This window comes from Anabas testudineus, chromosome 4 (genome assembly GCF_900324465.2).
Source record: "Anabas testudineus chromosome 4, fAnaTes1.2, whole genome shotgun sequence".
Taxonomy (NCBI): Eukaryota; Metazoa; Chordata; class Actinopteri; order Anabantiformes; family Anabantidae; genus Anabas; species Anabas testudineus.
Window position 1 is genome coordinate 11,722,504 of NC_046613.1, and position 20,538 is coordinate 11,743,041.

At 41.4% G+C, this 20,538-nt stretch overlaps 2 protein-coding genes across 4 annotated transcripts in view; both read right to left on the reverse strand.

Annotated features, from left to right (window-relative positions):
• tle5 (TLE family member 5, transcriptional modulator) overlaps positions 1-13,560 on the reverse strand; it is a 40,114-nt gene extending 26,554 nt beyond the window's left edge. For both annotated transcript variants that reach the window (XM_026345878.1, XM_026345879.1), the window contains exon 1: positions 12,707-13,560. In XM_026345878.1, coding sequence (XP_026201663.1) covers positions 12,707-12,733 — 27 coding nt within the window. In that variant the 5' untranslated portion in view covers positions 12,734-13,560. The remainder of the gene's footprint in view (positions 1-12,706) is intronic.
• Positions 13,561-14,605: 1,045 nt separating this feature from the next.
• LOC113152086 (guanine nucleotide-binding protein G(q) subunit alpha) overlaps positions 14,606-20,538 on the reverse strand; it is a 30,742-nt gene continuing 24,809 nt past the window's right edge. The window contains exons 6-7 of one of the 2 annotated variants that reach the window (XM_026345083.1): positions 19,645-19,798; positions 14,606-19,259 (exon numbers count right to left, since the gene is read on the reverse strand). In XM_026345083.1, the coding sequence (XP_026200868.1) occupies positions 19,069-19,259; positions 19,645-19,798 (345 nt within the window). In that variant the 3' untranslated portion in view covers positions 14,606-19,068. The remainder of the gene's footprint in view (positions 19,260-19,644; positions 19,799-20,538) is intronic. The other variant, XM_026345084.1, reaches the window with a different exon arrangement.

The following is a 20,538-nucleotide window of genomic DNA, read 5'->3' on the forward strand; positions in this document are numbered from 1 at the left end:
GTGTGTGTGTGTGTTAGAGCAAAAAAAGGACAGCGAATAGGTGTGTGAGGATCAGCTTTGTGTGTGTGTGCATCTGTGTGTAGAGTGTGATAAGCCCTTATGTATGATGCTTGGTTGTCAGAGGAACAAATATTCACTGCCATGAATCATACGCAAGCACACAACAGCCCACACACACTCTCCCTCACATGCAACATTTGCATAGTACACACACACATACACACACATGCGTGCGCACACACACACACACACAAAGCACCTAAATGTAGGACAATCTCTAATTTGATTCTGCCCTGCTCCTTTGAGACGTAATTAAAGCATTAAAAAGCTTTGTGCGCTGGTGAGGCAATTGAGACAGTCTTCAGCGAATAAATGGGATTCATCATTTCAGGAAATTGCTGCCCCACCCCCATCCCCCACCCACCAACCCAAGCCCACTCATCGTCACCCACCCACAGACAAACAAGCCACCCCCAAACACACACACACACACAAACCCCCACCACTCCTGGCCTCATCATCTAGTCCAATCCATGTGAAATCTACTGTGAACCATAATGTCTATTTTAAATAAGAATCAAGCTAAGGTTTTTTCTGCTCCACAGATCAATCGACAAAGGCGATGGGAAGGGATGGAGATTACAGGGAGGGTACTGCTTTACACGCACACACATACACACACAAAAGTGATTAGACACACTAACAATAAATGAATACAGTACATATTTCCAGTGAAGTATTTAGACACACAAGGAGAGTGCATACACAAATATAATACACACAGAACGACACAATAACAGCAGGATACACTGGAAAAACATCCTCCTCAGTATAAATCCAGCCTGAGGGTAGCGGCAATGTGGGGATTGTATTTCCTGGAGCACTGCCTGACTGTTTACATCTCAGCTGGAGTGTATTTGCGTGTGGTACGTGTGTGTGTGTATGTGTGTGTGTTGAGGCAAGGATGGAGCCTTGGCATTGTAATCTCTCACTAATGACTGGATGTTATCTCACTCCCACTTTTTAAATGAATGCAGAAGATCTACACTGACGAGCAGTTGGCCTATTTCTCAATGCCAGCATGTCCGCTCCATAGCAACAGTCCCAAGGATGCCATGTGAGCCTTCCACCTCCTCTGTCCATCACTGATTGCCCAGTTTGAGTGCAGAGAATGGATGCAGACAAGTTATTATTCAACGGTAATGTATTTTCTAAATGACTGAAAAGACAGGAAATGTATTTCTGTTGAAAGCAAATAGTAATTTGCCTTTTTCAGTTGGTTTTGGCAGTAAGATTAATGGATAAATTAAAGCCTAGGTGTGAGCAGTATGTGTGTGGTTTAGATAAGAACCGTCATGAAAAGTGATGAAAGCCGGTACAGAAAGTGGTGTTTAGTTGTGAAGCCTTACTGCGATACATTTGGAGAAATTCAACACAACGGTGAAATGGAAGGTGTCAAAGTCCATTTCCTCTAAAATCAAAGTGTCTACAAGTAGAATTCATCCTACTGAATGAAATAATTATGAGCGCTTTGTGCACTGTTGTGTTTTGCTGATAAGCACCAAACAAGATCACATCCTCCATCTAAGAATAGCTCTAACCAAACAATTTCATCTAAATATCCCGGATTAGTGTTTGGACTAAAGCGTATGTGCTCAGTGATCTGAGAGAGGGACAGGGCTAACTGGCCTCCATCCAAGCTCACCCCAGCCAACTCTGTCTGGGCCAGGCAAGCCTTGCTCTGCTTATGCGTACAGTGTGTGTGTGTTTAGTGTGCGTGTGTGTGAGAAGAGGCTGAGGAATAGGATTGTGTCTTCAGCCGCTCTGGACAGGGGCTTTAGAGCGTGGAGAGAGCCTAATCCTGTTTGGGCCAGGAATTTGATTTTGATTATTATCTCTCATGAACCAAACCAAGGCTTACCCCCATTTCTGCAGCGTTATCCCCACAACACATACACACAAACACACACAAACCTCCCCCTTGCAGCCCAACAGATTTGACCTCGTTAAGACGCTTTAAAGGGGATTATTCTACTTTTATCACTTCGAGTGAAGTGCCCTTGCAAACATAGGTTTGGCATGGCTTGGCCTCCCTCCCCACTCTGCAGAACTATCTTGACCCCCACTGCAAGGCTAGCCAAGCGCACAGTGTAGACACACACAAACATGACACTTAAGGCACACTGCCCAGCAAACACAGATGCTAAAATGTACAAGACTTTATCCACACACACACACACACACACACACACACACACACACACAGCAGACATAAGTGGGAGCAGGCATACTATAGAACAACACACACACACACACACACACACACACACACACACACACACACACACACACACACACACACACACACACACACACACACACAGGAAAAGAGTGCAGAGATTGCAAACCCAAGGGAAATGGGCAATTTGTCAAGAGTGGGGAAAGTGGTGAGGCCGACAGGGCTGTGGGTTTGGAGACCATGGCTGAGATTAAAGCCAGACTTGTGAGGGGGGGGGGGCTTTAAGATTACACCCAGTACGGTTGTGCAGATGATTGATGCCTGCTTGTAAAAACCAAGGTTATTACTTACAACAGCCAGCAAAGGAGGGAAGACGGGGAGGGAGCAGAGGAAGATTGGTCCCAAAGTGTGCAACAAATAAGTGTACAATGAAAGCAGAAATTTGGACTGCTGGCATGTGGCTGACACCAGAGAACTTCTGTTTCATCTGCTCAGCTGAGGTGCCAGCACTAAAGAGGGGTGTACTAAAAGTTCCAAAAGTTAGTGCCATATTTTCCCCCCCGACTCCAATCCAAGCCATTTAATTTTGAGCTAATGACTCCCACTGTAATCGTGGTATAATCCTACAGAATAATGGCATTTTTGCATGTTTTCAACTGTTTCAACTGTACTTAAACTTTCAGCGTGGCCAGGTGATTGCACCCGGCCTTGAGTTCAAACATCGCAATACGAGTGACTTTGCCACAGAATAATTTCATTTCATGAAACCACCAATCCAAGAAACATCCACTTTAAAACAGCAAGTGGCCAGTAGTGCAGATGTGAGAAAGTAGGCAGAATTTGAACCTGTCCTTCACTCTCTTTTCATATGTACAAATGAGTGTGACACTGTAAAAAGAACATCCAAAAGGTTTCCATGGTTCTCCCATTATTTAGGCAATTTTTGCAATGTGCACCTCACAGGTTTTAACTCTCTGGAAACCAGCAACATCATAAAATTCAAGTTTGGCATCATTCAAGGTGTCCTGGGTGCACAGATAGCAGAGCTGGCAGATCATTTCTGGAGCATAATGCTTGTGCACACACCCACATATAACCATATAAATCCTCTCTTGCATCGAGTGAATTAAACTACCTATGGTTTAAAACACAAACCATACAGGGAACAGGAGTTATTGAGTAGTTCCCTGCAAACAAGTAACAACTAGCTGATCCAAAGAAGGTTTTGTTCTGTAGAGCACTGTACGTCGAGGTCCAAAAGTGTGTTTGTCAAAGTGAAGAATCAATCCTCGCATTTTGCTGTGGGTGTGCCAAATATTAAGGCATGATGATGTGCTGTAATTAATAAAGGTTTGGTGCCAAATGCTCAGTCTGTGGTTGAAGGGGCACAGGAACTCATTGGTGGGAGGGGGGTGGTCTGCAAATTTTCTCCTCTTTGTATTTTGCACTTGGCCAAAAACACCTCACTTTGCATATTTATGAAGGCAAAGGTGCAAAATTCACAGTGTGCACTATTTTGCTCATTTCAAACACTCACTCTTCATTGTGCACCATAAGTAGATAAGCTTGTGCCATTTTTTGTAGGGGGTTATCAAGTTTGCATGTAATTTAGTACACACAAACCTTCAGTAAATCAGGCTTTAAGTATGCTTAGGGCTCTAGCCAAAGAAAAAAAAACAGACAATATGATTGCCTGCATGGTAATTTTCCAGTCCTTAAATGTTGTATTGACGTGCTTCACAGTCTGCTAACTTTCTAAGTAATTAATTTTTCACTCAAACAGAACTTTCTGTAAAACCTGTAGCCCACACCAATGCAGTCCCTCACCACTTTTAATGACTATTTTAGGTACAAATACCTGTGATCTCTGAATACACTTCATTTGTGACACAATTACCATCCCATATGAATTCAACTGGTTGTGTGAAGCTGGCAGAACAGCAGGGTGGTGACAACATCTGCCGACAGGTTTTGTGAATTCAACATGATAGAAATCATGCAAATCTGTCTGTCTTTCTGTAGAAATCAAGTCTGTCACAAACGTCCCCCTCTTGGAAAAACACGGCGAAGGAGGTTTTCATGGCCTTTTCATGTCCGAATGGGATCTCGGTGGGGATGACGTGATGTTTCAGCTGAGGTTTTGTTGCTCTCAGGCATACAAACAGAGCAGCTAATTCTCTAGTCTGGACCGGTGCAGTGCATTTTGGCAGGTCTAGGGGCCCTGGCTGGGCTGGGCCAATCAAGCAGCCCCCCGTTGAGCTGCTTTGTTCCAGCCCATCACACCGTTCTGCTCTGGAGATGGGCTGCCCCGCCCACCACTACCCTCCCTCCTTCCCACCTCCCACGCACTCCTCATAGGGAGCCACTGCTGAATACTGATGCAGCCGCTTCACTCCAACCCCAACCTCACCCCCCCTCGTTTACTCCCACACAAAAACACACACGCACACCACCCGATGAGCTCTCGACTGCGTGTGCGAATGTGCATGTAAACACACACAAGCACAAACTCATTACCATTCTACTTTTTTCTCTTCACGCACAAATCTGCAAATATGCTGAAAGAGAATAATGTATACAGACAACAAAAGGCCATCCCACACAAACAAAGCTGTCAATTGCTTATGAATTTGTAAGATGACAGCCAATACTACATTCCACCTCCACATCGACATGCAGGCCTCATCCATAAATGTAGCAGAAACACACACACATTCACATTTGCAGCTCCTGCAGACTTGAGCAAAAACCAAAGACATAGAACAACTAAGTTAACATCTGTTTTTATTTATATTCACATTCTTTCTGGTGAATTTGCTGCAGTACTTTATGGAAGGCAAAGTAGCCCACGCAGACAAAAGACTTATGAAAACAATTCAGCTTGTACATTTTATTTTCATGAACATTTAGAGAGAAGTCCTATTTTCTCTACTACAATGACATGACAAACTCAATTGTTCTTAGTATAATTTAATTTTTTGGTGAAATGACTGTGATAAACCACACATTAGCTTATACAGCATTCCCTTGGCCTTGCCTATACTGTATGAATATGTCACTGCTCGTTTAAATCTTCTTATTACCTGTAGCTGAAATGTACGTTGCTAAAGTTCACGTAGGTTTGTCTCTCCTGTTATTTCTGTCTGTCTGATACAATAAATAACCACAAGGTGAAACTTCTGTAACTGATTGGCCCAGCAGGAGACTGCATCATTCATAGTGAGGTGACATATTTTCTGTCACTTTGATTCAGTATTTCTATCAAGCTATATCCTGCTCTGATATATAATGTGAACTCCAAAGGGATGGTGCATAAAGTATGTGTGTCTGCAAGTGTGTCTGTTTTGTTTTAGCTGTAGCCACACTAAAATGAATGCACCTAAAGCTGTATAATGTGATGCAACAAAGACCACAAAGAGAATACATATGAAACCCTTTCAAAAAGCTGACATATGGCTGTCATATAATAAATCTCACAGTCAGTGTAAGACTTGACTTGTGACACAATAGATAAATGCTTTATTAAAAAATAATCAGAAAGCCAATTTGCAGAAAGCTGCTGGATGATGTGGGGATAATGTGCGGCACCATGCAAATGAACTAATACTATAAAACAAAGTAACATGATTAATAGAATTTGTGTTCCAAGTATTTCAAAATAGAGTTTCTGAAACACCTACACTACACACTGTCCCTAAACACCTCCCCAGCGCTACTGCTATGAAGACTGGTCCCTCATGCTACTTGGTGTACTTCTGTGCACAGCAGGCCCATTTAATACAAAAAGGAAAAAAAATCCAGTATCTGAGAGATTTTAAATATTTTGCAGCTGTCAGGGAGCTGCTACTAAAATGCAGGAGACTCCTGTTCTGAGAGAGGTGGGATGTTTGTTATTCGGAGAATTTGCTAAACAGGTATTTTGATAAACTATTTTAATTGGCTCACTTTTATTGCACATATACTAACGCATGTAACAACATGACCTAGTAAAGTTTCTCACCTGGGTTCCCTCTGTTCTCCTGCCTGCTGTCCACTCTGTGCAATGGCTGCGCCCCACCCCCACTCACAGAGAACAGAAGCTGCAGCATAAACATCGTAACAGTGTTTTCTGATCCTCTAATCTCACTCATTGCTCTCTTCAAGTGCTAACATAACACATTCCAGTGAGTCACTCACAATGGGGCACCGAAATATCCGAAATATTTTTTCACATTATTCCAGTGCAGGTTGCAGATTTGTCTGCAGACATTTTTAATTTATCGACTGCCACGATGCAGACTGCCGATTAATTCGAAATGTCAAAGACTGGAAACGATTAATCGGCCAACCACTATTCAGTACTAAGGTTGGTCAATCATCCGTTTAATATCTCTGACTGTACTGGGCTCTTCTTAGGCACACATTCAAGTACAAAGACACTCAATGTAGTATAAACAAACGCGTTTGCACTCTATGTGCATGTGGACTATATTTTGCTCTTTACCAGTAGCTGGAGTTTATAGGCTTCAGTTTACTCTTTATTACCACTAGCACATAAAGAGCTGAAAGGAAACATTTGAACAGCCAATGTTTTTACCCGTCTGGTTGTGTCCATCAGTGCGTTTACATGCACTCAAGTAGCCAGTTTACAGTCTACTTTGTCGAGAAAGTCAGTTTCTGTGTCCTGTAAACAGGAAACCTGGTTACCGTAATCGAGGTAGGGGATTAGAGAAACCAGATTTCCCTGGGTTCATTTCTCCCAGAGAACTCCTATCACTCTGCCATGTGAACGCATAACCAGGTTTCTAATCTGCTTTTTACGAGAGCGCATGTGCACAACAAAGGCTGCAGACACTCGCTGTTTTACTACTATCAGCTAAGTGGAGCGGCTGGATGAAAGGACAGATAAGGAGACAGAGCGACACAATGTAATTTCTAAATTCACTTAATGATGAGTTTAGAAAGCAATGACTTGCTGTTTATAATGCTGCATATTGCTCAGACTGATGTTGAGGCCATCCATGAAGGTTAGGGTTAAGGTTCCCATTTCAAATCCACCCAAAATCCCACTAAAACGAAAACCAAACAAAAAGTACCCCATGAACATCTAAATTCAGGCAGTTTGCACTGTAAAAAGGAGCACTGACTGTGTCTCTCACAGCGCTGTCAGTCACCACTCCCCAACACACGTATCTTAAACAACAACAACAACAAAAAGACAGAGAGAGAAGGAGAAAGACAGAAAAAGGTGATTATGAAGCGGTCTTTTCTGTCTCTGTAAGCCAAAATCCTTTGGTACTTGGTTCCAAAATCAGCCCAGGGCAGAGGAGAAATCAGATTACTCTTTTGCTGCTGCAGAGAAACCTGGTTTCTCTCAGTAACCTGGTTACTTGAGTTCATGTAAACGCACTGCATCAGTGCATTACATGCACTTTATTAACAGGTATACTTTCTCAAGTAAGCAAATTTCTAATCTGTTATGTTAATAGGAAACCTGTTTTCCACAATGGGGTTAGGGCCTAGATGCAGATTTCTCTGCCATATATGTTTTTCTAGTCAGCTTCTTATAAGAGAGAATGTGCAAGACAAAAAGCTGCGGAGTAGTGAAGTGGAGCAGCTGGGTGAGAGGTAAGAAACAGAGCAATGTCTCTTAATTTTTAAATCAGAGTTGACCCAAAGTAAAAGTGAAAGTAACACAAGGTGGCCCATGAAACTTTAAATAACTCAGGAAAACGTTTCTTCTGTCGCTAAAGTTAAAATCTGAACCATGTTTCCAAAAGAAGTCAGAGGTAGAGGAGAAATTAGGATCTTAGCCTTATGCTTACCCTCTACACTCAAGATTATTCAGTCCACCTTGTCTGGTAAAAGCAAACTTCTCATGTTTTTCATGATGTAGCCGCCTTTTACCAAATCATTCCAACATGGTTTAAGTGGCTCGATTACACAGGTACACAAAGGCAGTGCTGAGGGTAGTGGTTGCTGCTTTGGTTCCACCACATAAGTAGACCAAAGTGGACTTTTGTTCTACCTGTCAAATACTGCTCCATTTCTATTCATGCTGCCACCGTGGTGGACCAGTTTCAAACGACATTTTTTGGCTCTCAGCTTTTGTCTCATTGTGGTTTAAAGTGTTTCCATGTTCACTGAGATGAGTGAGATGGATGGTAGGCTAAAATATTTCCACATGTTAACTGCACAGTTAAAATCTTAAATAAATAAAAGAGAATGTCTGAACATCTATACAGAAAATCAATTATATCGGATATTTGAATCCAGCAATACTTTTTGTTGGAAAGCAACTTGAGGCCTGCATACACCTAATCAATTGTGTTTTGTTTACAATACATCAGTAGAACAAGTCATATGATTAGAAATTACACTTTATGTATATATTTCTAGTTTCTTGAAGAGAAAAAAGTGTTCTCCAACTACAGAGAGTCTGGAGTCTTTTACCTCTTTATAAATCTCTAAACTTTCTGATGTTGTGCTTAGCGGCTTGGCTGAACAGAAATGCCCCCTCTCTCACTGTGAATACTCCGGATTATTACCTGCTGTGTTCATACCTGGGCTCACTTGGACATTACGTGGACTATGGGGTTTGCATATGGTGACCCTGATAGCTCAATGTGCAATGCAAGTAGACAAAACACAACCAAATTTAAAAAAACACTAACTTGATAACATACTGTAGATGCAGCATTCAGAAAACCACTGCAAATAGCCACAACAAAACCAAGAATAAAATGTGCGGCAAAGTAACTATACATCTCTAGATCTACATCTGTCACTTTTTAATGCCCCTTGAAACAGTTTGTAGATGCAACAACAGTCTTATGTCTGGAGGCAAACCCTGTCAAGACAAAGGGCTTATACTGGGGTGCACAGGCCTTCCGCATAAAGGATATAAGTCAGAGTGTTTCAGTGTGCATTCATATGTATCTTCTCTGCCTGCTTGAGTCCAAGTTGGTGTGTGTTCAACACAAGAAGGGCTGCACCAGTCTACACCCCTCCTTTTCATTCTACCCCAAAGCAATTTGACAATCATCCACTGTGGCCCTTCACAAAAATCAACATCACCTGTGCCCCATGGCCTCAACTCGACCACTCAGAAGCAATGTCTCCTGCGGGGTGGGGGTGTTTAGAGGCAGGGGGCTGCGGGGCCCTGTTTGTCATGCTAATCAGCTGGCCTAACCTTAATGACCCAGACATCTGCTGGCCTGCATGTGTCAAGCCCCATATTCCCCAGATACAAAAAGCAGATAAGACCCTTGAGGCTGGTAAGAATGTCTGTGTGTGTATGTGTGCGTGTCCCCTTGTTGTCGATGTTCTTTGGGTGAAAGAGAAAAATCTTTTTATTCCAAAGCATGTACTAGAGCAATAATTACTAGCTGAGAAGAGAGACTAAGTGTATGTCTGTCATACTTTTGTTAGTTTATGTATGTGTGCTCTAATGTCCAATACCCCCCACCAACAAACGCACACAGTCAGGCTTGTTGCTAACACTTAGACACACATGAACACGTGTGTGAGTGTGAGTGTGTGTGTGAGAGAGAGAGAGAGAGAGAGAGAGAGAGAGCGTAGTGGTGGGGGGGAGTTTGTTTAATGGGCGAGACAGGGGACCATGGGGATTAAGCTCCCCCCAGCTGGAGGCTTTAGAGGAAGGCTGGGGGCTGTTCTGTTAATTCAAGTGGGCTTAATAATGCCTGTGCACCCTCTGCCCCTGACCCTCCCACCACTACATCAGATCTGGGAGGAAACGCATGATAAAGGGAGACAAGTAGAAGGAGGAGGGAGTGTGTCTTTGTGTGTGTGTGTGTACAACTTGTGGCCATCTCTACTGTGGAGCATGGGCTCTGGGGACTAGAGAGATTTCTCCTCTCTGTATTACTACTCTGCGACTTTGGCACCAGGCCTTTCTGTTGCTCCACTTTCACGCCACAGCCAGCTTTGTTGAAGCTGCATTAGGATTAATCAACACCCAAACAATATGGCAAATGCTATCAACTGGGTCAGGCACCATGCCACTATCAAATGAGGCTTTTTTCCTCTTAAACCAATGAACTGTGCCCATAACCTGTCATAGTGGATTAAAATAAAAAAACAACAACACATGAATCCCTGTTATACCATGGTCTTCTTTGTATCTAAACAGACAACTATCTGAAATGACGACAACTTCTGAACACAGTATACTGTGCACCCATATAACCAAATCAGCGTTAGACAGTAAATCCTCTCTCTTGTGTCTAAATATGATCCAAGTAAAAGCTATCTATTCCCTCCCATTACACCCTTTCACATACACTTTGCATTAACAAAATAAATTCCCCAAAGTGTCCCACTAAACTACAGCTACAGCTTTTATGGTTTTACACAGGAAACACTTTAACATTATTTTAATGTAACATGACCACACAGCACCACCACCACCATGACTACAGCTTCCTCTGCAAAGTCCTCTGATGTTGTAAATTACATGCATCATATATGAGAAGAGCCTTGATTGTGCATATTCACAGTGAAAATATTACGTTTTTTTAGATCATATGCCAATCTGTAACTTTAACTTTACTACAAAATGAACAAAAGAAAGCAAACAGAAAGCAGATTCAGTAGTAACTCGGCAGATTTGAGAGTTCCATCATTTGTCATTATGAGGCAGGGCTGTTACTCTCTCATCCTCCAGCTCTTTATCTTTGACACTCATATCTATATGGGTGTCACACACTCTTTCCATCCTTGGGCCCTGTGACAGTGACAGCAGCAGCAGCGACACAGGAGAACAGGCAGGATGTGTGTATGCACAGGATATTTAATTTTAAAGCCATGACAGAGGGTCAGAGGTTAGTTCACAGGTGTATATGTTGGTGGAAGTGGGAAGGGGTGGGGGTGGATTGTTGTAGCACGTTAAAATTCAGAACTAGCTGCAGCTTCAGATGAAGAGACATGCTACCCCATTTTTAATCCTATGTGTTGGGTGTTAACAGGCCAGGCATGCAAAACGGACTGCAGGAAGGTATTATCTGAACCTAATTAAAATATATCCAACTTTTAACTCCAAATTAGCAAAACAATAGTTTTAGGATATGTCTAAATGTGCACCTATGCTGTAAGATGTAACGTAAATAGCAAACAGCTTGCTAATTAGTAAATAAGCAGACCACCACTCTACCAATACATTTACCTGACCTGCTACTCAAACTTAAGTGCTTTATGTTTATATATGTAGGGAATCAAAGAGGGATCTCACAAGCCACACTAATGAGCATCTCCTCCACATACATTAATCCACATCTGCTAAAGACTACATTTCATCAACCACTTGTATTCCTGAGGTTCCCAAATCCTCACATCCTCCTTCTCTAGTCTAAGAATACAGATCAGCTGGTTCACATCAGCAGCAGCACCACAGTGCAATACAATCAGGCTGCCACACAGAACGACTGCCAAAGGGCAAACCATTCATGTCACAGAAAGACATTCAGGTTGTAGCTTCAGCAAACAACTCTTCGCCTTTCAGCAGTAAAAGAGCCAGAGCTGGCGACAAGACGTTGCCAGGGAAAAGCAGAGAGCAAAGTCCCTGGTAACACAACAATCTTCTTGCTGTTGTGTTTACCTGTGCCACACTACACAAACGCATCTTTGTTATAGTCGCCCCTGCATGGGCAAGGAAAAATGTCAACCAAAACTGGGAGGCGAAAGCAAAGGTAGGCTACCATTTTTTTTTTAAGTTTTAGGTAGGTTTGCTATGGCTCCATGGATGATGCACCAGCCAAAAATTTAAATGATTTAATCAGAGTCCTCCACAGCTCCGCAGCAGCACTGACACTACTGAATATTTCTGCTGTGACAAGTAACACACTTCTACCAGGCACTAAACATAAATGTTTGACCAATGGGCTGAGAGTCCTCATCACGGATGAATGCATGCCCTGGACTGAGTTTCTGTTACCATGGAAACTTGAGATTTAGGGGAACAGAGATGATGTGCGCTTTTTTCCAGTCATAAAAAAAAAAACCACCCACCTGCACATAATAGTGCACTTAAAACTGGATGGAGGTAACGACTCCACTTGTATTGTGGTTTGCCTTTCTGAGAAATGTTGCAACAGGGCTGCAGTTAATATACGTCTGGTTTTGGTTTTTCCAGATTTGAGCCAGATGAAACTAAACTGGGACAGTGGAGCTTTATTACAAATGTTTATTAGAGCTGTTTCATTTGAGCAATGACTCCAAAGCCTTCATCTGGACAAGAAGACGGAATATTTAACACTGTCCAACCACAGATCCTGTGCAGCACTTAGCAGAACTAACACAGCAGTTATTACTGTCATAATGGCTCAATCTGATTTACAGCATGTCATTAATAAGTTGCATGCATCATTTCCCTGCCTGACTAATCTACCTGGATCAACCATTTGGTACACACTGTACAGCTAATTTATGAACAAATGACATTTTTTAAAACAAAAAAAAAAAAGCACTTACTGAGTGTCTTGATTGTGGAAACATCATGTCAGTTCCTTGTTTGTTGCTCTCCTTTCCAAACACGACTAACAGATTGCCCTGTGTTTATGATTTTTCCTTGCGTTGGTCCTTTGTCCAAAACTAGCCCAGCCTTCACCAGGAGCTGTCCAGCGTTAGCAGGATGACTAGCTAACAGCAGCTAGCGACCCCCCCCAAAAAATAAGCTGTTAGCGCCGTAAAGGAGTCGGTGTCTCGTCTGGGTGATGCAAGACCATTCAGCCGTACCCGTCCCAGCCCCGTACCTAGCGAGTGTGCGGACAGGAAACCACCATCAGTGTTGGCTAAGCTAGCTAACGCTCCGAAAGCTGACGCACAAGCGGCAGCGGTGCCAGCTCAGCGCCTGGATACGAAAAGCCGTCGTGCACGCAGCGGTGTTCGGCTCTAACGTTGGAGGCGACGCCGCCGGAGGGAAGCGGTTTCTCGGTTTGTCCCTTCTCCCTGTGCCGGCCCCCCCTTTTTTTTTTTTTTTCAACCAGCTTTCAGCTCGCTCTCTTCTGCCAGCTGCGACCACACCGGCGACGATTTAAAAAAAAAACCCAAACAAACAAGAAAAGTACGAGCAAAACCCACGGTCTAATTCTCCGAAATCACAAGATGTCTGCGGTTTCGTTTAAGTTGAATCCCGCGTCGTCCAAAGAAGTCGCACGACTCGGGGACAAACACGTCGAAACCTGCGAAATGTGGGACGGAAAATCAACTTCTAATGTTCCCAGACTCTCAGTGTTTATCCTCTGAACCAGGGAGTCGTGGAGAAACAGAGCGGATTTGTCAGCGGCGGCGAAGCTAGAGAGTCAGTCCATTCCCGGAGCTGGTGGGAAGGCGCTGAACGCCCCACATAGAACCGCGGCGCGTAGACGAGCGGGGCCGAGCGGAGCCGAGCGGGGCCGAGCGGGGCCGATCTAGACGCCGCAGATCTAGCGCAGCGTGCGGCCGATGTGTGAGCAGCTGGCGCCTCGTGTGGACACATGAACACACTGTGAGCACGAAGCCACAGCAAAACAACAACAACAAAAAATAATTATAATCTAGCCCAAAAGAGTTGCATTTTTAATCATAAATGCAACGATAGAAATGTGGTTGCTCCTAGTGATGATTAATTAAACACACTCACAATTAATTCCTTTCATTCTAATTATCTTTACTGTCAGCTATAGATAGTAGCAAACGTGAAACCCCTTTTATTTAGATATGCTTTAATCCCATTTTAAAATGTAAGAGAATGCTCCAAAATCAAATATTTGTACAATGTGTATGGTTGTAAAATGTGATTTCTCCTAGAAACAAGATGCTAAACAACATTTGTACTTGATGTATTACACAGTTTTGAGTGATGGGTGAGCCCACCTGTTTGGAGCTCTTCTGGTTGTTTCCTGTTGTTTCTAAAAACTCACTCAGTGCGAGATACTCCTGAAAAATCCTGCGTCTTGGGCTCAATCTACCAGCCCCCACTGTAACAATGACTTAACTTTATATGTGCGATTCCATTTGCTTCAGAGGTGAAGTTGCATTAGATGTTAAACTGATCTTGTCAACTTGAGAAGTGCTTTATGTGAGTGAGAATGATTAAATCGATGTTCACGTTCACTTACAGGAAGCACTGAGTGTCTTGCTGAAAGGCTGTAGTCACAACACAGCTACTACAGGTAACTGAACCTAGTATCTGTACCTGAAAAGAATCATACTAGTATTTATGCATCATTACGACAGATGATTTACTGAATGGGCCTCCTAGGCAAAAGCAGAATGTGAAAACAAGTTTAGGAATCATCAAGGTATGCTAATGGCAGTAATAAATGTGTTCATACAGGTTGCTATGGTAATATTTAAGAGGACAATGAAAGAACATGTGCAAGGATACAATAAGAGAACATAGGAACATATTTTATTCCAATTTAAAACATTTAAAGGAGAAGGCTATGAAAACCATTTTCATGTTTGAATGAGGTTCAGGCAACAGTGGTTGAAATGAAACATACAAAAGAGAAATATGGCTAAAATACTGTAAATCAATAACCATTAGGACCCTTTACATGAGGGCGTTGCATTAATACAGTATCTCACCCACCCACCCCCTCCCCAACCTGACAAACACATGCAATTAAAATGACATTTATCTTAAAAACAGCAGTTCATCATTAATCTTAAATATAGAATAAAACTGTCCTTTTTTTTTTGTTAATCACATACTTAGTGTTTGTTTTAAAAAGTGGACCAGGAAATTCACAGGCCCTCTGATTTTACACAACATTGGCACTTGTTAAGAGTCTGGCTTTACAAAGAAAGGGGATTGGCACACTCATTGTACATAATTTACATTTGGTATACTTAAAAAAAGAAGAAAAAAATCAAACAAAAAATACATTACTTTCAATTTGTACACCACTACACAAAGTCTATTTTTAAAAAAAATGTCTTTCATCTTAAGTGGTCCTAAATACACATTAAGGTGTGTCAACCTTACAAAAGAAAAACAAACAAACAAAAAAAAAGATGCAAAGATAGCTTTTAATATACTGTGTGTCCATCTCTCTAACCAGAATGGATCTCAAGCATAAGCAATAGCCATCGAAAGTGTACACGCACACACATCTCAAAGTACCAACGAGCGCGCTTGAATGGACATCTAAGTTGCATGAATGCAGACCCAAAGCCGTGGTGCAGATTCAGTGCCTTCAACCCAGGGAAAGAATACAGAGTCCAATCAAGCAAGAGGGGCTGGGGGGCAGAAAATGGAGGTCATATCAACGCACCTCACTCACAATATTTTAATGGCCATTTCAGTACCTTCACTTGGCGAATAATTCAATAAATAGGTTAATACTGAGGCTTAACACATAAGCTTCACTTGGGGAAAAAAAAAGAAAAGAAAAAGATCCGAAAGTCAAGTTAGTCAATTAACAATCGTTTTCCCACAGAGATCTGAGTCAAGTTACAACAAATGTTTAATTCCCAGTATAGCTTCTGTTGCGATTGATTTTGCTTGGCACAGTGTTTTGTACTGGATTGTCGTACAAACCTTCTTCAGCTCACAGAAAATGTCAAACATATGGCCAGGCAAAGATAAAACAAATACAGTGCAAATCAACGGGAAGGGTTTCTTGTAGCTGACCCAGGTCGGCTGTTGACTTAAATCACTGGTAGTACAGACATGGGACTTCTCCTGTGAACCACTAAGCAGACAAGGCGTGAAGTCCACATATTGAAAGCAAGTGACACTGAAAACTGAACAAACAGTACGTCATCGTACCAACACGGGTCCCTGGAGTGGTCACCTTCATTTTCTTTACCACCCTCAAAGCGGCCAATTCAAGTCTATATAAAATCTTAAAAAAAAACTCACCAGCATAGGAATGCATCTGCCCTTCAGGTGGCAAGCCAAGCCATTTTATTCCCACAGCAAAGCAGAGCAGAGCTAAAGTCTGTAAATTCATCCACTTATCAAAGCACTTAATTTGAAACTGAAAAGGGTGCTGAATTGTGTCGCCCACAAAATTAACTTGTCATTCATGCGACAAACTGCTCATGAAAAGACTTTTTAAATGTTGGCTGAAGCACGGAAGAAGAACTTGTCACCAGTAAAAGCAGAATAAACAAAGATCAGTGGCACTTTGCACAGATATAACATGTGCTTCCTTCATGAAGTGCTTCACAATGCACAGTCTAAACATACAAGATAATAGCTTCATCGATAAAATGTACACGTTAGCATGAGTTGTTAAGATTATTCTCACAGTGTACATCTAACCACAATCAATAATCAGCAAGAAGATTACACTGCTTTTATGCAGACAAATCACAAGAAATTTTGACTTAAAACCTTTTGGCAAACAATTTAAGATCAGTAATCATTTCTCTAGTGTGGAATCTGACTCAACTGGCTCTTTGAATGTACACACAAAATGTCAAAATAGGCCACCAGTAAGTATTTTGTGACACCAGCACAGGCAATGCCAAAGTGAACTACTGAAACACTACCAATGACAAGATAAGGCAAATATGCATGACCACATAGTGAAAATCATCAGTAAAGCAGATCAGCACATATTTCATGTCAAGAAAAAAAAAGGATGGTCAGGTGCAAAATCTAGGACACGAGAAATGTGCTTTTATACTGCACTTCTTTTGACATCAGCCATTCACCTCCTCTAAAGGCAAAAAGATTGCAAACATAGAGCCAAACAGCCACCAGACCTCCCTCAGGAATATCATGTTGGACTGCTGCATTCCTCCCTCACTGAACCTGCGGCGTCAATCCTCAGCAGGATGTCAACACACTCGTGATTCATAGCCCCCCTTGTTAATTAATTGCACCTTTTGCTCTATGGTGTCCATAGAGTCCTTTCATTTCTACCAAAGCTGCTAGTAGTAGCCCTTGTGATGAAAAGTTATGAAAACTTACCTGAATTACACTGAGGACAAAATAGCCGTCTATCAACTTTCAGTTTAAATGAGTATTTCAACAACTATCAGGCAAGAGACACGATATGGGATTGGTACCAATAGCCAACACATGTCCTTAAAAATTACAAAAAAACAAAACAAAACAACAACAACGCATGTTTCCTTGAACAGCAAATATTAAACCACAAGTTTTTTGTCTGTTTTAATTTTCCTATTTGCATAAAGCACAAACCTGACATGGAAACTTTCCCACTGTCAGAATTTAAAAACAGAAGTGCAACAACTAAATATATGAAGTATTATTAGAAAGATAGAACACTTGTCCATAAAATAGTTTTGATATTTTACAGCAGTAGAAAATCTCCTCCCGTCTCCTAGATTGGAAAAACTTTGAGCTGAAATTAGGGAGGATGTCTCATTTACTGTATCAACAATACATAGATCTGATTGATAAATTAGACATAAAAAAGGACTTCAGACTTTCTTGTCATCTGTTTCAGTTTATCAAGTGTTGGCCGAATAATATGGCAGAATAAAGTTGATTACGGAGAGAAGCCATCTAGATGATGGAGACAACCTGTGACTGAGGCTAACTGGCAGCACAAAAGCTTTATTTCTACAACTGATTATTTCACTGTACTAATCTGTTATCATCATTCACACATTCTACACAGGAAGATTATTCTCACCATCAACAAAAATAAATCACAGTACCAATGCATTTGTGATTCAGACGACTGCTGACATAAAAGAAATGCCACACAAAGTGAGTTGTTATGCCAACATGAGAGAAAACACAATTAATTTTGGCAATACCAGTTCCAAAATATGTTTTGTTAATATCTAAGCAACTTGGGGATAAACAGAACACTGGTAAAATCATTATATTTACAGAACAAATGTCTGTGGCTCAAATTTGCCAGCATGATCTAAAATAACAGGGGAGTTAATATATAGCATGTCCTTTATACCGAGAGTATTATTGACTCCTACATGTTATAGTTCTTGATTTATTTTTAAACTTTAAAATGGGCCGTTTTTTAAAGGAACATATTGCAACTCTTTCTGAAGTAGTGATCTTAACTTTTTTAACTTTAGAACAATGATAGTGACAATATAACCAAGTGGTTAGCAGGTGTACGTATTTAAAGTCTAAAGAGAACATCTAGTCATCTCTTTCTAGCCCTCACTCTGTGTGAGCAGCATGAAAACTTTATTTACATTCAACAGAGCTCAGGTGCTCTGTTTGGGGCAGGGTTTGTAAAAAGAAAATCAAGGAGAACCAAGTACCTCACTGCACCCTATCACTGACTGACGATATATTCCTATTATAATAATTAGTTACCCAATGTACAGAGTCAAGGATCTGCAGCCTGGCCTCACACCCTCATACTGTAGTGTATATCATGCATGGGGTAAATAGGAAGAAGGGGAGAGAGCCCTTTGTCCATAAAAGTATACTCTACCCAAAGAAGGACCTCTACCCACATTGTACACAGAAGCACTAGTGATAATGCGTAGTGTGAAAACCGAGAAAATGTGAGCAACACCAAGTGCCAAAACAGGACTATGAGGAGCCCCAAAACAGATCAAAACCCAAAAGAGAGAGAGGGAAAATATTGTGTTTCATGTGCTTCTGCAGTAAATAAAACCACAAAACACATTCTTTAGCAAAAGGGCAAATCAACAACTGAGTGGACAGAAGGGGTCAAACGTGGCCTGGTAAAGTATTAAGCCTTTCTCTTTGAGCAGCAGTATGATTCATGCTGTGTTTCTAGAAGTGGACTCTGCATTGTGTAGGTGCGAGTGTGTGTGTGTGTGTGGTGGGCTGCAGGTCGGTCTCCTGCTTGCTCTCTCTCTCTCTCTCTCTCTCTCTCTCTCTCTCTCTCTCTCTCTCTCCCCCCTCTCTTTCTGTTTCTCCTTCACACCAGGTTGTATTCTTTGAGGTTGAGCTGCAGGATGGTGTCTTTGACAGCTGCAAAGACAAAGCGGATGTTCTCCGTGTCGGTGGCGCATGTGAAATGGGAGTAGATGATCTTGTCACTGTCTGGGTTTAAGTCCACAAACATCTTCAAGATGAACTCTCGACCTGCCTGGCCATCCCGCTGTGGACCTGACAAAACAACAACAAAAAAAAAAACAACAACAAAACATTATCTTCTGCATCATATTAGACTCACTGGGCCTGTATTCTTCTATTATTTTTTATTTTCAGCACATTTCTCAGCATGTGTTAAATTATGATTTTGTTAACTAAAAATATGGAGAACTGCTTCTTTCAGTTTGGGCTGTAGTACAGCAATTTAACCACAAGATGTCACTGTACAATACAAAATACAAATGAAAGGATTCTGCCTGGATCAAATTAGAGATCAAAAGTAAAAGAAAACGTAACCTTTCTGTACAGATTACGCTACTTATGCTGTTATGATGGAAACCAGTCATAAGCTACTAAGATGTCTGATAAAGTAAAGGTAATGAAAGAATCATCAAATCACCATCAAACTCTGGGAAGTAGTCCACCAGGTGAGAATACATGATCTTCTCTTCCAGCAGGTCCTTCTTGTTGAGGAAGAGGATGACAGAGGAGTTTTGGAACCAGGGATATGTGATAATGGTCCTGAACAGAGCTTTACTCTCCTCCATACGATTCTGAGATGGACCCGGGAGGTCAGAAGGATAAAGGAAAAGAAAAAGAAACAAGGTGAGGATACGTTCAGATTATGAGTCTTTACAAACTCTGACTGATTCACTGGTCAGTGTGAATGAAATTATTAAACAGAGCCCTCATCATTTCTCATATGTAAGGAGTATTTTGTGTCTTTGCATTTGGTGTTTATGTTGACGTTGCTGAGCTAACGAATTAGAAAATATACAAACCATAACCTTGCTGTCTAGCCATGTCTGTGTCTGATGAGACTTTGAAGATCTAGCTAGACAGACCTTACAGATATAACACACAGAACTGAACAGAACAGAGTGAATTTCTGCTACATTCAGATACTTAAGACAGTATTTTAGTTATCTTCTGTTGTAGGAGGAGGGTATTGGGTTGTCTGGTGTCATACTTGATTTGACTTTAAAAAAAATGAAAGTAAAAACATAGACAGAAGAGAAAAAGGCTAGCAGGCATCAAAAACAAATAGCCAACTGCAAGAAACATGCCAACTAAAACAAAAAACTGTAAAATGTATTCACGCAAACCTGCAATAATGATACGTTGTGTTATCATACAGTTGCTAACATTGATATATGTTGTATGTATAATAGATGTTAGTGAACAGTCTGGGAACTTTTGTGCAAACAATCCCAAGAATGAAATGAGACATTTTCTGTTATGATTACAGATCCAAGCATATTCCTGATATAAAATCTATTCCTTTAACCAAAAC